The sequence below is a fragment of the Aphelocoma coerulescens genome, chromosome 11, assembly GCF_041296385.1.
Source record: "Aphelocoma coerulescens isolate FSJ_1873_10779 chromosome 11, UR_Acoe_1.0, whole genome shotgun sequence".
Classification (NCBI taxonomy): Eukaryota; Metazoa; Chordata; class Aves; order Passeriformes; family Corvidae; genus Aphelocoma; species Aphelocoma coerulescens.
Window position 1 is genome coordinate 5975842 of NC_091025.1, and position 15001 is coordinate 5990842.

Genomic DNA, 15001 nt, shown 5'->3' on the forward strand with positions numbered 1-15001 from the left:
TGGTCATTATGGACCAAGCATTTTCCAGAGAAAGTGCCTTGAAATTGAAAACACACTAAACTAATGCTTAGTGAGAGCAGTTGGTAAAGTGTTACTTCTCGTGAATTACAGTTGTCTTCTTTCTTCTCTGATAATTTGCGACAATTGCATCCTAATGCTATTTCATTGATTTCTACTCCACTTCAGCTCCCATGCTGGGTTTAGTCAGGGTGACAATACACAGACATTAACCTGCTATGGGGAGACCTAATACACACTTTTTCTTCATAGAAAAAGCCTATGGAATTTGAAAGGAGTGGACTTTAACACAGTCCTACAGACACTCCTTTAGAGATCCATGGGACTGAATCAGAAGTCACATCAGCGACGTAACTTACTGTTCCCTTAGCTTTCAAGGAAATTCTGATACATTCATCTAAAAAGATAGTGCAGGGAATTTCTTGATATGTGGGAGACATTACTTTACAAAATTATCTGCCTCTGTTCTGCATATCTGCTGTTGCTGATAAGGCCTTTAGCTTCAACTCACCAGGCCAGAGACAATAACAGTGTTAATCTGAGCTAACACACTTTGACTGAGTGGCTGCTGTGATGAAGCTAAGAACCATTTTTCTCTGCAGGGAACTTCATTTGGAGAGTGGGAAATTCCCAGGCACCAAACAATGAGGCCAGGTGTTTGAAGAGAGAAACAATGCAGGAAGGCTCCCAGAGGCAAGTGGAGATGTGGGAGATGAAAGAGGAACCTGCTAAACTGAGAGAAGAGCACAGTACACTTTGGCAGGAAGGGTTATAGAACAATCCCAGTCAGGGCATCAGCTGGTTTCAATGGCCAGTAAAACTGGGGGCCTCCCACGTTCAGATGGCAAGCAGTGAGTTACAGAAGGACCCTGGCCCAGCTGACCTTAGCTCTAACATTTAAAAAATGCTTGATTGATGAGAAAAATAAAACAAATAAGCACAGAATTCATTTTTGTCTACATCTGTGTATCTCACCATTACAAATAAACAGCCATCGTGTCTCAGAGTCCTCTGCAAAGCCCATGTTATTTATATGTTGTACTAACAGAGATAAACTACAAAAGAAAAATTGTCAAACCCTAGAAAAAACAAAGACCTGTGGGAGAGAGGAAGTGCTGAAACTTCCAGCAGTACTTCTAACATTTTGGATAAATATTTGTTAAGTTCAGTCCCCTCATAGACAAAACCATAACCAGAGTTTCTATAAGAAATTTCAGAATCAATGTTTGTGCAGAAAACTTCTGTGTCATCACGAGCCTGTGCTCTGGCAGGTCCTCAGACACCCACTTCTCTTCTCCCTCCCAACTTTGGTATGGACAATTCCCACCAAAATATTTGTACAGCTTCAAGATGTGCATTCCCAGGCCTCTAAACTTAGACTGGTGCCCACCTCTTCCCTTTATGCCTGATGTCACAGCCATTACCAGGGAAGTGGGGTGAGAAAAAGGCATTCCTGTTGGAGAAGTATTTATTTTCTTTCACAGTCTGTCCAGCTGGGCTGGCCACCACAATACATTTTGTACTTCTCCACTAGTCAAGCATGGTAGTTTAACATTAATAGCACAGGATGGAAAGTCTACATTTGTCCTTGTGAATGACAAATTCCTGGTCCCTAGGACACCAAACTAGGTAAGACATATGGAAATCTCATGCACAGGAAGATCAACATTTGTATTAGTATGCATTTGTCTACAGATTTTCTATAGCTACTCTGTCCTTTTTCCTCAGCAATGACATATAAATACATCATAAAACAGTGAAGCATCATAAGGGAAAATAAGTCTCTAAGACCAATGACCTTTCCTGAAATCTCAATGGCAAACTATCTGAAACAAGAAAAATCAAAAGTCTGACTGAAATTACTGAGTTATGCAGACACAAAGGAAAGATTCTGAAAAAAGCAGGTACAAACCCAGAGTGAGGTTTTCACAGATGTTACCTTACTAGGGTTCCCACTATATTTGACAGGATAAGCCGGAAGAGAGCCTATTTTTGGATCTTGGGCTAAGCTGTTAGAAGCTATTTTTAATTCTACAGTAATGATCAGTACTTTCATTTCCCTCAGCAAACCAACAAAAAACCCCAGAAGATAAAGTCATAAAATAGGGAATAGCAGGCTGCAGGGAAAGAGCCAAGGAGTTAGCTATAAGCTGCTAATTGTACAAACAGAGGGCGATGCAGACATTAAAGGAAAAAAAAATGGAAATTTTTCAAATCACCAAGGAATTTGAAGGGATTGTGGATGTCACCAAAAATAGCCGACCGTAATAGGACAGATACAAACTCCTACACTTGTGATGATCTGTACAGGGTTTACATTTTCCACAAGTTAAGCAGTCAGCACTCCATATGCATGTCATGCTCAGATGTATGCAAACTAGATAGCTCTCAATTTATCCATAACTGCATGTTCGTACTGTATATAATTAGAGTTACACCAAAGCATCATTGCAGAGACATTGGGTTTCTGTCCCCCACCTCACGAAACACAGCCCCTGTCACATGCAGAAAACACAAGATGCATCCCTCCAATTTTTGTTGTCCTTCAGTCCACATCATAGATAAGCAGATTACTGGTTCTTTACCACATTTCCCTTTGCTGGTCTCGGGTATTTTAAAGCTCTTTGGTTGCTTGCTTTCCTAACTGGCAAATTTCACTTCTGAAATTCAGGCTGTGAATTGATGAAGCACACCTTGAGAACCTGGTCACCAGATTAACTGTGCCATTTGCATAACTGTAAACTTAATGTCGCACTTCCAGAGCTTGTATCCTCTAAATTGCACTTACTGATGAAATACAAAATCCTCTAAAAGGGTTTTCCAACCTAAACCAATTTGTAAAGTTGTTTTTTTTTTATCTAAAACATTAAAGAAATTAAAGTGATCGGCATATAATTAGATTAATTATTCATATCTTCCAAGTTGCTTTAATTCTAATATATAAAAAAAGATTAAATATTCACTCAAAGGATTAAGAAAAAAGTCAAGCAGCAGCAATACATTTACATTACCTTACTGTGCAAATTATAAAACTAATTAGTCTAAAGTTTCACAAAAATGAATTGGATCTTCATTCACACGCTGACACAACTTTACATATTCAAAATTGACACCCATATTATTTTCTCATGTTTCTAGTACAACTCAGCCTCCTGCCTCTGCAACTGCCATTGTACTTGAACAGCTCTGCCTTTGTTCTAAGTAGTGAAAATTAAATCTTGACCTAAATTTATAAAAAGCTAAAAATGTTTCAGTCAACTGCATGAAAATGAAAAGTCCAGCAGAGCCTCACTATAAAACTTACACTGGTACTGTTGAAATAGTCTGAAATAATTCTTGATGATAATCTAAAGATTGTTTTGGTTGCTCTTCTTATCTAGATTTCTCTATTCTGAAAGTCCATGTAATTTCTAGTGTGCTGCACACTATTTTCTCCTCATCTCAAATCATGGGAATGTTCATTATAAGTCCAAGGCTATATACTATAAACAACTCTACCCTTTTTCTTTGAAAATTGTTCTTTTCTGAATAAAAAGAGATTTCAGAGGAGTACAATGAGAACCCAAAAAAAAAGGATTTTCCTAGACTGCATTTTTGCTTAGATGATGCTGTAGGGCAGCTTCTAGGAGGGAATGAGTACCCTTAAATAGCACTAACACTCTCTATGGTCAGATATTCCTGTTCTGGGTAGAAAAAAAAAAAAAAAAAAAGAAGAAGAAGAATAAAAATATTTCCATTGGCTCACTCACCACTGAAAAAAACCCAACAACTCGTATCTTGAAGATAATGTCTGTTTTGATCTTGTGGGCAAAGAAACAAATTGTTCTAGTTTCTTAAGGTTGTTACTCACTCTTATCTAAGATACAATGAAACCCATTGCTTTTAACAGTTTTCCAAAGAATTGCTTTACCTATTTTTAGCCACATAAGCTATGTAACACTTCAAAAGCTGACGGTGCAGTATCAAAGAGCACTTTTTCATTACACCAAGGCCTGTAGAAAGTTAAGCAAATTACCTTTAGAAAACCCTGAATAGGATATTCACATCTGAGGTGTCCAGTGACAGCAGAAGACAAAAGCCAAATTTTTCAAAACTGAACTCTCTGTAAAATGAAGCTTAGAAACATTCCCTGGACTTAAACCCTGTTGTTTCATGCTGATCCTGTTCAGGTCTGCAGAGTGGGGAGTTGCTTTTCAGGAGCTGATAAAGGAGGGGGCTCCAGGCTGGGAGAGCTCTGCTCCCACACCTTGGTTTTGTGAAACATTTGCTGGCTGTTGGCTCCAAGTGTGAGCCCACTCTAGCACAGCAAAGTTCAGAGCTGCAGCCAGGCTGGCACAGATGCCAATGGCATGCCAGCAAAAACAGGCAGGCTTTTCCAAAACCCTTCTCTCCACAGCTCCATTCCGTGCATCACGCAATTAACTCCTTGATGGGGTCAGGAAGCAATATTTTGTTCCAACTGATGGAAAGATCTTTACGTGATCAGACAGCAATCATCTTGGATGGGCTCTAATAGTTCATTTCAACATGGACTGCCCAGCTATTAGGCATCTGGAAGTTCTGATGATAATAGGAAAGATAATTAGGCTGCTTCACTGACAGCAGAAGGAGCACTTGCCCTGCCATGAAGACCGCTAAAAGTTTGAAGAAATAAGAAAAACTAGAAGGAAGGTAAATTCACTAGAATAAGCAGTTGGTACTTTAGAGCATAATTATCAGAAAGAAAACACGTTGTTTAGCATACTTTATGTTAATAGAGGGCTAGCGTGGCCCACTGTGCATAATTTAGCTGAACAATTGATAAGAAATTTTAATACATATATATATATGATTACGGCTACAGAAAAAAAAGACAAAACACAGGAGAGATCATAATAGGCACGCATGAACTCTGAAGGCCTAATTACATCACGGGGGAGGGTAAGCAGTTACTGCTGAATCAAGCAGAAAATTGGGGTAATTTGTAAACAGGTAGAGCTGTTATCCAGGTGCACCAGCATGTGTGTGGGGGCTGGCAGTGGGGCCTCGAACTGAGCTCTTCCATCTGCACTGCAGAGCCCACAGCACAGCTGAAAGCTCCTCTCACCCAAGGAGGCTGCAGAGAAAGGGCCAAAGAGCCACCCCCGCGTCCCTCTGTAACCCCCTGCCCAGGCTCCAGCCAGCAGCTGGATAACATGGTGCAGTGGGATGATTATGGGAAAAGAAATACTGTCTGTGGGTGAAAACTGTGCTGGTGTGTGTGAAGCTCAGAGATAAAGCTCCCTGACTTGGTGTTCTGCCATCAGTACACTCCCTACTCCACTGACAGGGAAATATTTCAGACGTGGCTCCCTGACAGCAGAAGGAACCGGGCACAGGTAAGATGCTGCCAGCAATGACTGGTGAGGGCATGGTCTCCCCACTGGAAAAAACAGGATTTCTTTAGGAGGCCAGTTACAGAGTGGAGAAAGGGAAATCAAGCTGCTGGGACTTCCAGCATGGAGGATGCCGAAGGTACCCATTACTAGCATGGATGGATGGATGGGAGAAGCTGTCTTGCACTAGCCAAGTGTCTTACAAAGAGGTTTGAAACTGGTTTTAGACAAAGACACTTAACAGAACATGATACTTTAACAAGTGCCTCTTGGTCTGTTTTGGGGTGGGGTGGCAGAGCAGTTTAAACATCTCCTGGTGCCTTCAAAACAGGAGTTTGAGTCTCACTCTGACCTCCACCAACAAAGGAAGCTGGTAGGTGCCACTCAGAGAAGCACCTCTATGCTAACCTGCAGCAGGACACTTTGACTGCACAGATAAGCCCCCAACCCTGATGCATTAAAAATGTGGGAAATAAAAAACACTTTGGAAATGCTCACATCTCCAACCAATTGCTCACACATGTAGATTTTGCAGCCTGCAGGTTTCAGCAGAAGCTCACGAAACAGCTCCTGACAGCACTGCATGTGAGATATTCTTCCTGTTTTTGGAGAGGCCGTTTCCAGCTGTATCGCTGTGGTAGATTCCTAGCAGTTTTTGCTAAAAAAAGCACGAGTGTGCAGACTTGCCATGCATGCACAGCAATCCAGGCAAGCCCAGGGTGTGCTTTTTCCTCATCAGATTCACTCACTCATCTCACAAAATGCAAAGCAAAACCAAAATGGGCCTTTATCTTTAGAAAGAGTCAGTCAGAGCCCCGTGGTGCAGGGACAGCCCTGCCAGCACCTTCCCTGCAGGACTCCTCTGTGGCTTTTGGCTATGGAAGGATCCCAGGAGGTATCATGTGGATGATCCTAGGCCATGTTCACAGACCTGAGGGAAGCACTCTAAGGTGTATGAGCTCTTTGAGTTCATGGATATTTACACTGCATCTTTGCTGTATTATGTTTTTACGAGCCTCCAGGATGACCAGCCAGCCCCAGTCACCAGATCCCATCTGAAGCTCGCTGCGGTACTTAAGGACGAGGAATGGGCATTGCAAACTGCAGAAAGCCAGGACTGCTTTCTGATGATTTTTTTACATCAAACCTCCCTCCATCTGTGCCGTCTAGTGCCAAACAAACCAGTAATTATCAGGAAATCCCTTCACTTTTAATCTACATCAGTATGAAGGCAATCTCAGAGCAACCCACGGTGACTGGAAGCTATTATTTTCATAGGAAATAATAGTGACTGGAAGTGATAACTCACGGTACTCAGTGTGTGTGTCATCATCAGATAACATGCAAGGCTGTACATCCCACCACATCGCTCTTTTGTAGGGCTACGATGGCCTTTATTAAAGGGGAACGATTGAACTAGGCAGGGGAGGCTGTGGGGGCTGTACCAACATGGAACTTTCATTCAGTATTTATGGCCATAAAAATTTGGGGCCTTGAAATTGGCAGCATGAGAAGCTCTTTTAATTTGAGCTATAATTCTCTTTTGTACTTTCAGTCATTGACTGTTTCAGATAAACATTCATTCGGGAGGCTGAGATTACAGTGTGGAAAAAAAAAAAATATAACAACCCAAGGATATTTAGCTCTCCTCCCACAAATTCTTCCTGGAAATATTCTTGCAAAATCTTCTGCCCACTTGAACAGTATGCTTATGATTAACTGCAGATGAGCCCAACAGCTTGTATATGTAGTCAATTTGCTCTAAATTTCCATGCTATATTATAACACTAATGATCACTAATAATAGAAAAACCCACAGTTTATTGAGTAAGTAATTTGAGACATGATGATTTTTATCGTGTGAATAGGATCAGGCTGACCAATTTAAACTGGGCAGAAAAAGATAAATAACGTGTAAATCAATCACACCACCAGCACGCTCTGTTTCTTCACAAAATTATATGGATTGATTGGTGGAAAGAAGGCCCTGCTACTCACTACTGCTAGGAAAAGGAGTCAATAAACTTCCCTGCTCAGGAGTAAAAGGTCAGACGTGGAAGGAAGTTTATGCCTAAACTGCAGAAGTGATTTTTGTCACCTGACTGCATGGGCTGAGATGAACTTGCATTTTGTCCTGGTGGGCGAGGCACCCCTTTAAGGGATAATGAAGACAGGTAATGTATCATGCAGCCAATAAAAAAGGAAACCATGCTAAACATAGAAAAAACTATGTAAAAAAACGTTGTGCTCCAGCCTGTGGTCAAAGCTATCTTCTAAAATAATGTAAACAAGATTGCCATCACGTGCTGTCTGAGATGGCTAATCTGGAACTAAAATAGACACTTCTGTTTGCTTTTCTTTCATAGGAATTTTTAGTTTTGATTGAAGCATTTATTTTTAACTTTAGAAAACACTGGAAGTTCATTAATTAAAAAGCCTATGTAGCACATTTGTAATTAATTGCTGTAAAGAATAGTTAAAAATAGAAATAACTAAACTACATTTAGCAACTTCAGGAGAGATTAGTGCACTGAAATGATGAGAACCTGCCTGTGGCAGTGGGACTTGCAAGGTACTTTGAGAATTTTGAATGAAGTTTTGTTTAACATAAAGAATATAAAGGATTTATAGAGAACAAAGGGAAGCAGAGGAAGAAATTTCTTGGATGAATCTTTCTTTGGACTATATGAGCTATATGAGCTTCAGACACAGACTTCACTCCAGCAGAAGGCAGCTGTACATTCACATCTCCAGAGCCTGCTAAAAATGCTTGGAGGTATAGACAGAGCAGAAAGTTTTAATATAATGTCTCCACAGTACTCTTCTGGGAATAAGAGTTAGCATGTGAATTGAACTTGCACCCAGTTATCTCATGACTGCAGCTTACCCTCAATCACAAGACAAAAATACTGCAAAATATACTGTGGGGAACAATTCTTGATTGTTTCCAGGGCATGGATTAAGTGTAGCCAAATGACTCTTTAACTCACAGCCTTTTATGGCCAGCAGGCCAGTCAGATTCATCATGTTTAAAGAGAAAACATGGAAACGGATCACAATATACTCCACTTTCTTACACATTTTTACCACACTAAAAATACCCTTTTTACTTTTTTATTTTTTATTTAAACACAACTAATTTCCTGTATGCATATGTAGTGTCATGTCCTGGAGTGATTCTGTACTGACAAGTCTAGCACATCAGAATCCATTAAATCTTGGAATAAAAACAGCCCAGCTTTGCCTATTGTGCTTCTCAGGAAAATATTTTGTTAAACATTGAGAATTCCCTTTGTTGAAGCAATGAGATGCTCTCTCAGAAGGGGACAGAAAAGAGAAGATGAACACTGGGCAAAAAGGAAAGAAGATGAAAGAGGCTCAAGGATGACTTAGTGGGTGGGTTTCCTGCCCATGGCAGGGGCATTGGCACTAAATCATCTTTAAGGTTCCTTCCAATTCAAACAATTCTGTCATGATTCTGTGCTGAAACAAGACATTTTGAGACTTCTGCTTCTTCACCTCTCTTTAGACAAAATCACTTCCAGCACCTTCAGGAGAGCCTGACCCAGCTAACTCCCAGCTTTAACAAAATATTAAATACTGATAGCACCCCATGAAAATGGCCAATTTGGTTTCCCCACTGATTTTTCTATGGAAGCCCAGACTAGATGGAAATAAAACAGCTTTGTGCAGCCTCTGCTGCACTAGAGGAAAGGACAGGGAGCAGGACAGCCTGTGCTGAAAGCCCTGCTGATGTTTCCCAAGCAGAGAAGGGCTGGAATCAAACAAGGATTCCCCTTGGCAGAGGAGGGCAGGCTCATTGCTTCAGCCCTGATTTCAAACCAAAGAGAAAAAACCTGAGCAAATAAAACATGAGATACAGCAAACAGAATCAGAGTGGATCCACTTCCAGTCAGCCCAAAGTGACCAACTGCTGCAGCCAAGTCCTGCTTAGAATAGGAGAATTTGGCCATTAGGCTGTGGATTCGACCACACCTTCGCTGAAACTCGTGATGTGTGAGCGATGCTCCCCTCACCCTGTCTGCTCTAAAGGTGGCTGCACTCCCACCTCTCCCTCTGTCTTATCCATCTGCAGTGTTTCCCCTGAGGGGCAGCCAGGCTTAAAGCAGCCACTTTCATCTTCAAGTGTAATTCTCCACTCAAACAATTTGAGGAACACTTCGCACCCTGTAAACTTTTAGATGGCACTACTGAGCCAAAATGGACTCGATATTTTTAAGGACTCATGGACCAAGTGTGCCTGAAGTATGAATGAATCATCTGCATTCAAGCCATAGTACTGGCTGTGAAATATCTACTGACTCAGTGCACTGTCAGCAGAATATGCTTAAGCATATCCGTTTTTTTTAATTATTTAACAGATTTTAAACATTAACTTTAAATGAAAAATACTAGGATAAAAAAAGAATTTCTAATCCAGAGTAAACTCACGTTTTATTAAAAATAATTAATTGATCCCCTGATACTTCACAGGATGCAGGTTGTGTTTCTGATACCTCTTTTCTATCTGTAAACATAGATATGGATAATTAATCTGACTTGCTAGAGCCCATGTTTTCCTAGGCCAGGTCAGAGTGGGATCACCTCAAGCCACGGGACATATCCATATTGATGTCCAAGTTCAACCTCAACAGGGCAAGTGAGCTGCCCTACCTGCCCCCCAGACCAGACCCTGTGGATCATCACAAAGCCTTTCCTGTTCCACATCCTTTTCCAACAAGGCCCAACCTGTACTCCGGATCCACCCGGGCCCCACGCTGCCAAACCCTGCTGAGTAACCCATGGAACATTACCCACGTGCCTGCAGTTGGGCTCAAGCTCACTCACACCTTCTCCACAGCACCCTCCTGCCTCACTTGTGCTGACCCCATTTCCTGGGAGGTTCCAACAAAAGCCAAACCAACAGCCCAAGCCTGGACTCAGGAGTCCCAGGAAAAAAGCAGGGAAACAGCATGGTTTGCTTGGGATAAGGCACCAAAGAACATCTGAGAGTAAAACACCCCTCAGAAGCAACGCTGAAGCAACAGGATTTCCCAGACTGCAGGGAAACAATTTCCCCCAAAACACCTCTGAAGTGCAGCCCTTCCCTCCCTTTTAATTCCCTTAAGTTATTAAATTGAAGAAATGTCCTTCCCAAACTGCTCATTTCTCTTCTCACCTATTCCTGTATCATATTTCTTCAATTTAAACATTTTTAATGGAAGCTGGTTTATCTTTGCTAGCCTAGAAATTCAAGCAGAACTTCAAAGTTCTTTTTTTGTTGTTTTCTTCTTTTCCCTCCAGCTGCAATAAAAGATCTTGTAGGTGTAGTGTTCATCTCTCTGTCCTCCATGGATACGAATGGGAACAACTGTCACAGGCTTTGGTTACTCTGCTGATCATTGTATGGGGAGGAAGAAACCCTCATCAGTCTCAGAGGGGTTGCCTATCCTATATCCACTGAAGTAAAGAGCAGCAATAATTTTATTTTAGCATGAAAATAAGATCACTGGCAGCCCACACTGACTGAGCCACGACTTTACACAGTAACTTCTAAGAATTAAAGCCTTGGAATAATGGCAATGTTGTATAAGCAGTGGTTCAAGACCGGCAAAACACCTCTTGGGCTGGGTGAAGTTTCAGAGAGAGACGATAGATTTCCTCTCTGTATAACGATTCTTTGTGATACTCATTTGGAGAGTCAAGGTATCAGGCTTCCGAGAGTCTCAGCTCTACAAGTGTCTGTGGAAACAGTTTTTCATTCCTCATCCTTTTAGCACAGCTCATCCTTTCTTTATAGATATTTATCAGGCTTGGGTAAAAGCTGCAGCTAAAAAATATAAAGTAAAAAAGGTTATTTAAAAAAAAACCACAACAGCATTTTAAAATTTGTTTTAAAACTAGTCATTCTCAAAATGTTAATGAATTTCAGCTTGGCTTGTCCATCTTAAAACTCCAGGGCCTACATCCAGGGACTTAATACCTGCAACATAATTTTTAAAGCTGCTGAATAATCCCTTTATGGCAGGTAACAGAGCACTGTTGGGCTTGAAAAATTGAATTAAAATTAACTGGATTTTTAGCAATGTGAAGATGTTAGAATTAGAGTTGTGAAGGCCGTTAAGTATATTAGTAGGATGGATAATTAAAAATTACCTTCCCAAAAGAGGAAATCCCATCTATTACACATCTGTCAAAATTTTGGATTGGACAAATGAGATCACAACCTAATTCCAGTTCTTTTTATATTTCTGCAGCACTTTGTGGGGTGCCCTGTACCAGAACCTGAGATGATCTGACAGAATGTAAGTTATGCAGCACTAAACATAAGAATATTTTTCAGCTGGATGTTTCAATACCTAATCTGAATTTATTGTGGTGGGTGGAAGCAAAGAGAATGCTAAAGAGGAATCAACACCTCTGAACTGGCAGATCCTGCAATTCATTTGATATCTCATGTTCATTAGCTTCCCTTTTTATTCAGGGAACAGAGGAAAAAGTGGCACGTTTCATGCTTTCTAGACTTGATTAAGATCACATCTTTTCAGCAGCAACTGGCACCTCCTTGGGCACTGACAACCAGAGTGGGACGTGGCTGTGCTGAATTTCCAACCAAGAGCTGTTGGCTTTCTGCAGAGGAGCAGCAGCAGGAACGTGCAGAGGCCTCTGCAAGCAGATGCTCAGTGGTACAAGAAGGAACCACAGGAGTGGGGGACCAAGTCTCTGCAATCAGTAATCCTCAACAAGAATATGCACTATAACCAAATTTCCCAAACCCCTTTGATAGGAAGCATTCAAAACAAGAAGCCTGAGGACAACGATGGGAAAGGGAAGCGAGTGGGGACTCAGGAGAGCTGAACCTATTCCATTTCCAGCTCTTTCTCTGTTTCATCTACAAACACTTAGTTTTCCTATGCCTCGTCTGATCCCTCTTTAAAGTGAGGATAAAAATATTTATGCACCTTTTTCCAGTTATTTGAGATTTATATGGAAGAAACCCTACCAAAAGGCTGGGCATTATCTTGCCAGCTATCCTACTGCCTTTGCTTGCTGCTGGTTCTTCTGGAAAACAGATCATTCATCCTCAAATTCATAAGGAAATATTTGGCTTATACTGGATCTTTCATGTGGAACCAAAATAACAGAACACTGCAAAACTCTGCTACCAGAAAAAAAAAATCATTATTATCAAGCTGGTATGGCAGGAGGGGGACAGAATGAAGATAATCTGGTCAGTCTGTATCAGCAATACCAACATCTATTTCCTGTGATTTCAATACATTAATTTTCTTAACCTCAGTGATGTTGCACAGTCTGCTTATGGCTTTTTCAATCACAGCTTCATCTAAACAAAGCTGTCAGTGTGGAAATTATGAAGTTGCTGTTTCCTTCCAGCCTGGATCATGCCATTAATTCCTCACTGCTCCTCTCTGTGTGCATCAAAATGTTCTGTCAAACACAGCCTCTAACACAAGAACATGAGATCCATCTCTAAATGGGAGGGGATTCTGGAGATTTAATACAGCAATGAATCATCCACACCAATTTACGACAACTCCCCCGTGAGGATCTGTGGGGTTTGTTCTCAGTGACATTAATGGTGACATCTCAGGAATAATCCCCATGTAGGATGTGGAATATGAATCCCACCACACATTATGTGGAAACAGCTGGCAAGAGGTCGAGTAAGTTTGGGGCCCACTTGGAAATGCTGGAGAGGGTTGGTTTAGTACCTGGTCAGTAGTACAATGACATGCAGAAAGTACAGGTTGGCTCATATTGATGGTGGAGTTTCTGCAGTCAGTGAAATTCAATTTAATTAGTATATCGTGTCTTCCACCTACAGCACTCTCTAAAGCTAAGAAATTACATAAGTACTGCAAAAGATCTACTGAGTGAGGAATGTCCTTGTCGCCTGTGGGTTAATGAACCAAAACCATGGTGTAGCCAGGAGTGAAAAATCCTCTACCAAGCAACTGAGATTGTCATAGCAGCTTCCCCCACTGGACTGAGGAGTAAAGAGCAGAGTTACAGATTTGGCCTTCTTCAGAGAGCTGGTGTAGCCTGTGGTATGGAATAATGGTTGGCACTCATTCAGTTCCTTTGTGGTGAAGCCTGTAGAGGCATCCTAACCTGTCACAGCTAATGGGTTTTGCTACAGATGCCAAGGCAGAACATGGTGAAAGCATTTGAAGAAAGAAGCATAAAAATATCTGAAGCATTGATAGTCTCAGGGGCAATTTAAAAAAAAATAAAATTTCCTTTTCTTCTTTTTTTTTTCTTTTTGTCAGGTTAGTTTTGAAAAGCTCTACAAACACTGGAGGAGAGCGAAGATAATGAAGAACTAATGAAATAATTGAGGGAGGGAAAAAAACTGTACAAGTTTTTTTAAGTAATACAAAATCATTACAAAGTCCTGGCTAGACATGCATTTTTAAACAACGGCAGTAATAATGGAAAATTAGGCTCCATGACTTATTCATAGGCTTCTGGTTAACACTGTTCTCCATTGCAGGTGGCTCACTTTATAAATAGCATCTTTAGGTGAGATGTCACTGTTTTGGCCATGCAATATGAAAAGTAACTGCCTGTTCTTGTGAATTAGAGATCGTTGGTGTGCATTCTGTCACCACATCTGAAGATACAGATTTCACTGCAGAAATGGAGGAGTTGCTTCTGTTTGGAAAGGTAGAGAGAACCTCAAGCAATAAATATTGCACTTTCAACTCTAAAACTGCAGTTGCCTGTTTGATATAGAAATCATAAAAATTTAAAGGAAGAAAACAGTATTTGATGAGTCTACAATCTTTATACTTAAGGGATATTCAGAAGACCTATAAATCCTCAGTGGAATTAATAACTGAGACTCTTGAAAGCTCTAAAAGGAAATATGAAATATGCAAAATCTTGGTGAAAAGCATAATTAAGGCCATAAATGCCTAAAGGTTTAAAGGGCAGGCTACCTCTCTCAAAGATTTTCCAGTATAACATTTATATGGAAGTATAACAAAAATACATTTTTAAGCAGCATTCTATATCACCTTTTTTTTGCACCATTTTTTATCTTTTCCTTTCAGTGTTAATAAGTACATTTTAGAATACAATTTCCAAGATCTCCTGAATTAAATGGTTAAATGGTTAAAAACTTCATCCTCCAACTTCTCAAAGTTAATAGTGTCTTCTGTGCAGAGCAAGTGGCATTTACTTATAGGGCTGAGGTTTTCCCTTCTCTTTTATCATTAATTTTTTCCCCTGCTCTTCTAATATTCTCAGGTTGGCTCTTCTCCAATTTTAAGCATAGTTAAGGAGGAGGAAGCCTCCAGCCCTGACACAAAAGTCCTAAAACCCACAATTGAGTTGGCCCAGCTGTCAGTGGAAGGAAATCTTTTCTCTTTGGCTCCAGGCATTGGAACATTTCCCATGAGTTCTATATGACACCTATACGTGTATATATGTCCTGTGAGCTCTTCTGAATGCTTTCCCTTGAAACAAACAGAAAAATATATCATATATCATATGAATGATCAAGGACACTGTTTTCAATAGTTCTGAATACTTGTACTTCATTTAATTTTTTTTAAAGACAATAGGTTTTTGGTACCTTTGACTATCAAGTTGTGTTTTCCAGA

At 40.6% G+C, this 15001-nt stretch overlaps 1 protein-coding gene across 2 annotated transcripts in view; it reads right to left on the reverse strand.

Annotated features, from left to right (window-relative positions):
- Positions 1–15001, reverse strand: part of WWOX (WW domain containing oxidoreductase) — a 487168-nt gene that overhangs the window by 92575 nt on the left and 379592 nt on the right. Inside the window, exon 9 of one of the 2 annotated variants that reach the window (XM_069026694.1) lies at positions 9805–11202. The exons of the other annotated variant lie outside the window; for it this stretch is intronic. Within the exon in view, the coding sequence (XP_068882795.1) occupies positions 11167–11202 (36 nt within the window). The 3' untranslated portion in view covers positions 9805–11166. Of the gene's footprint in view, positions 1–9804; positions 11203–15001 lie in introns of those variants that run through there. 2 annotated transcript variants of the gene reach the window in all.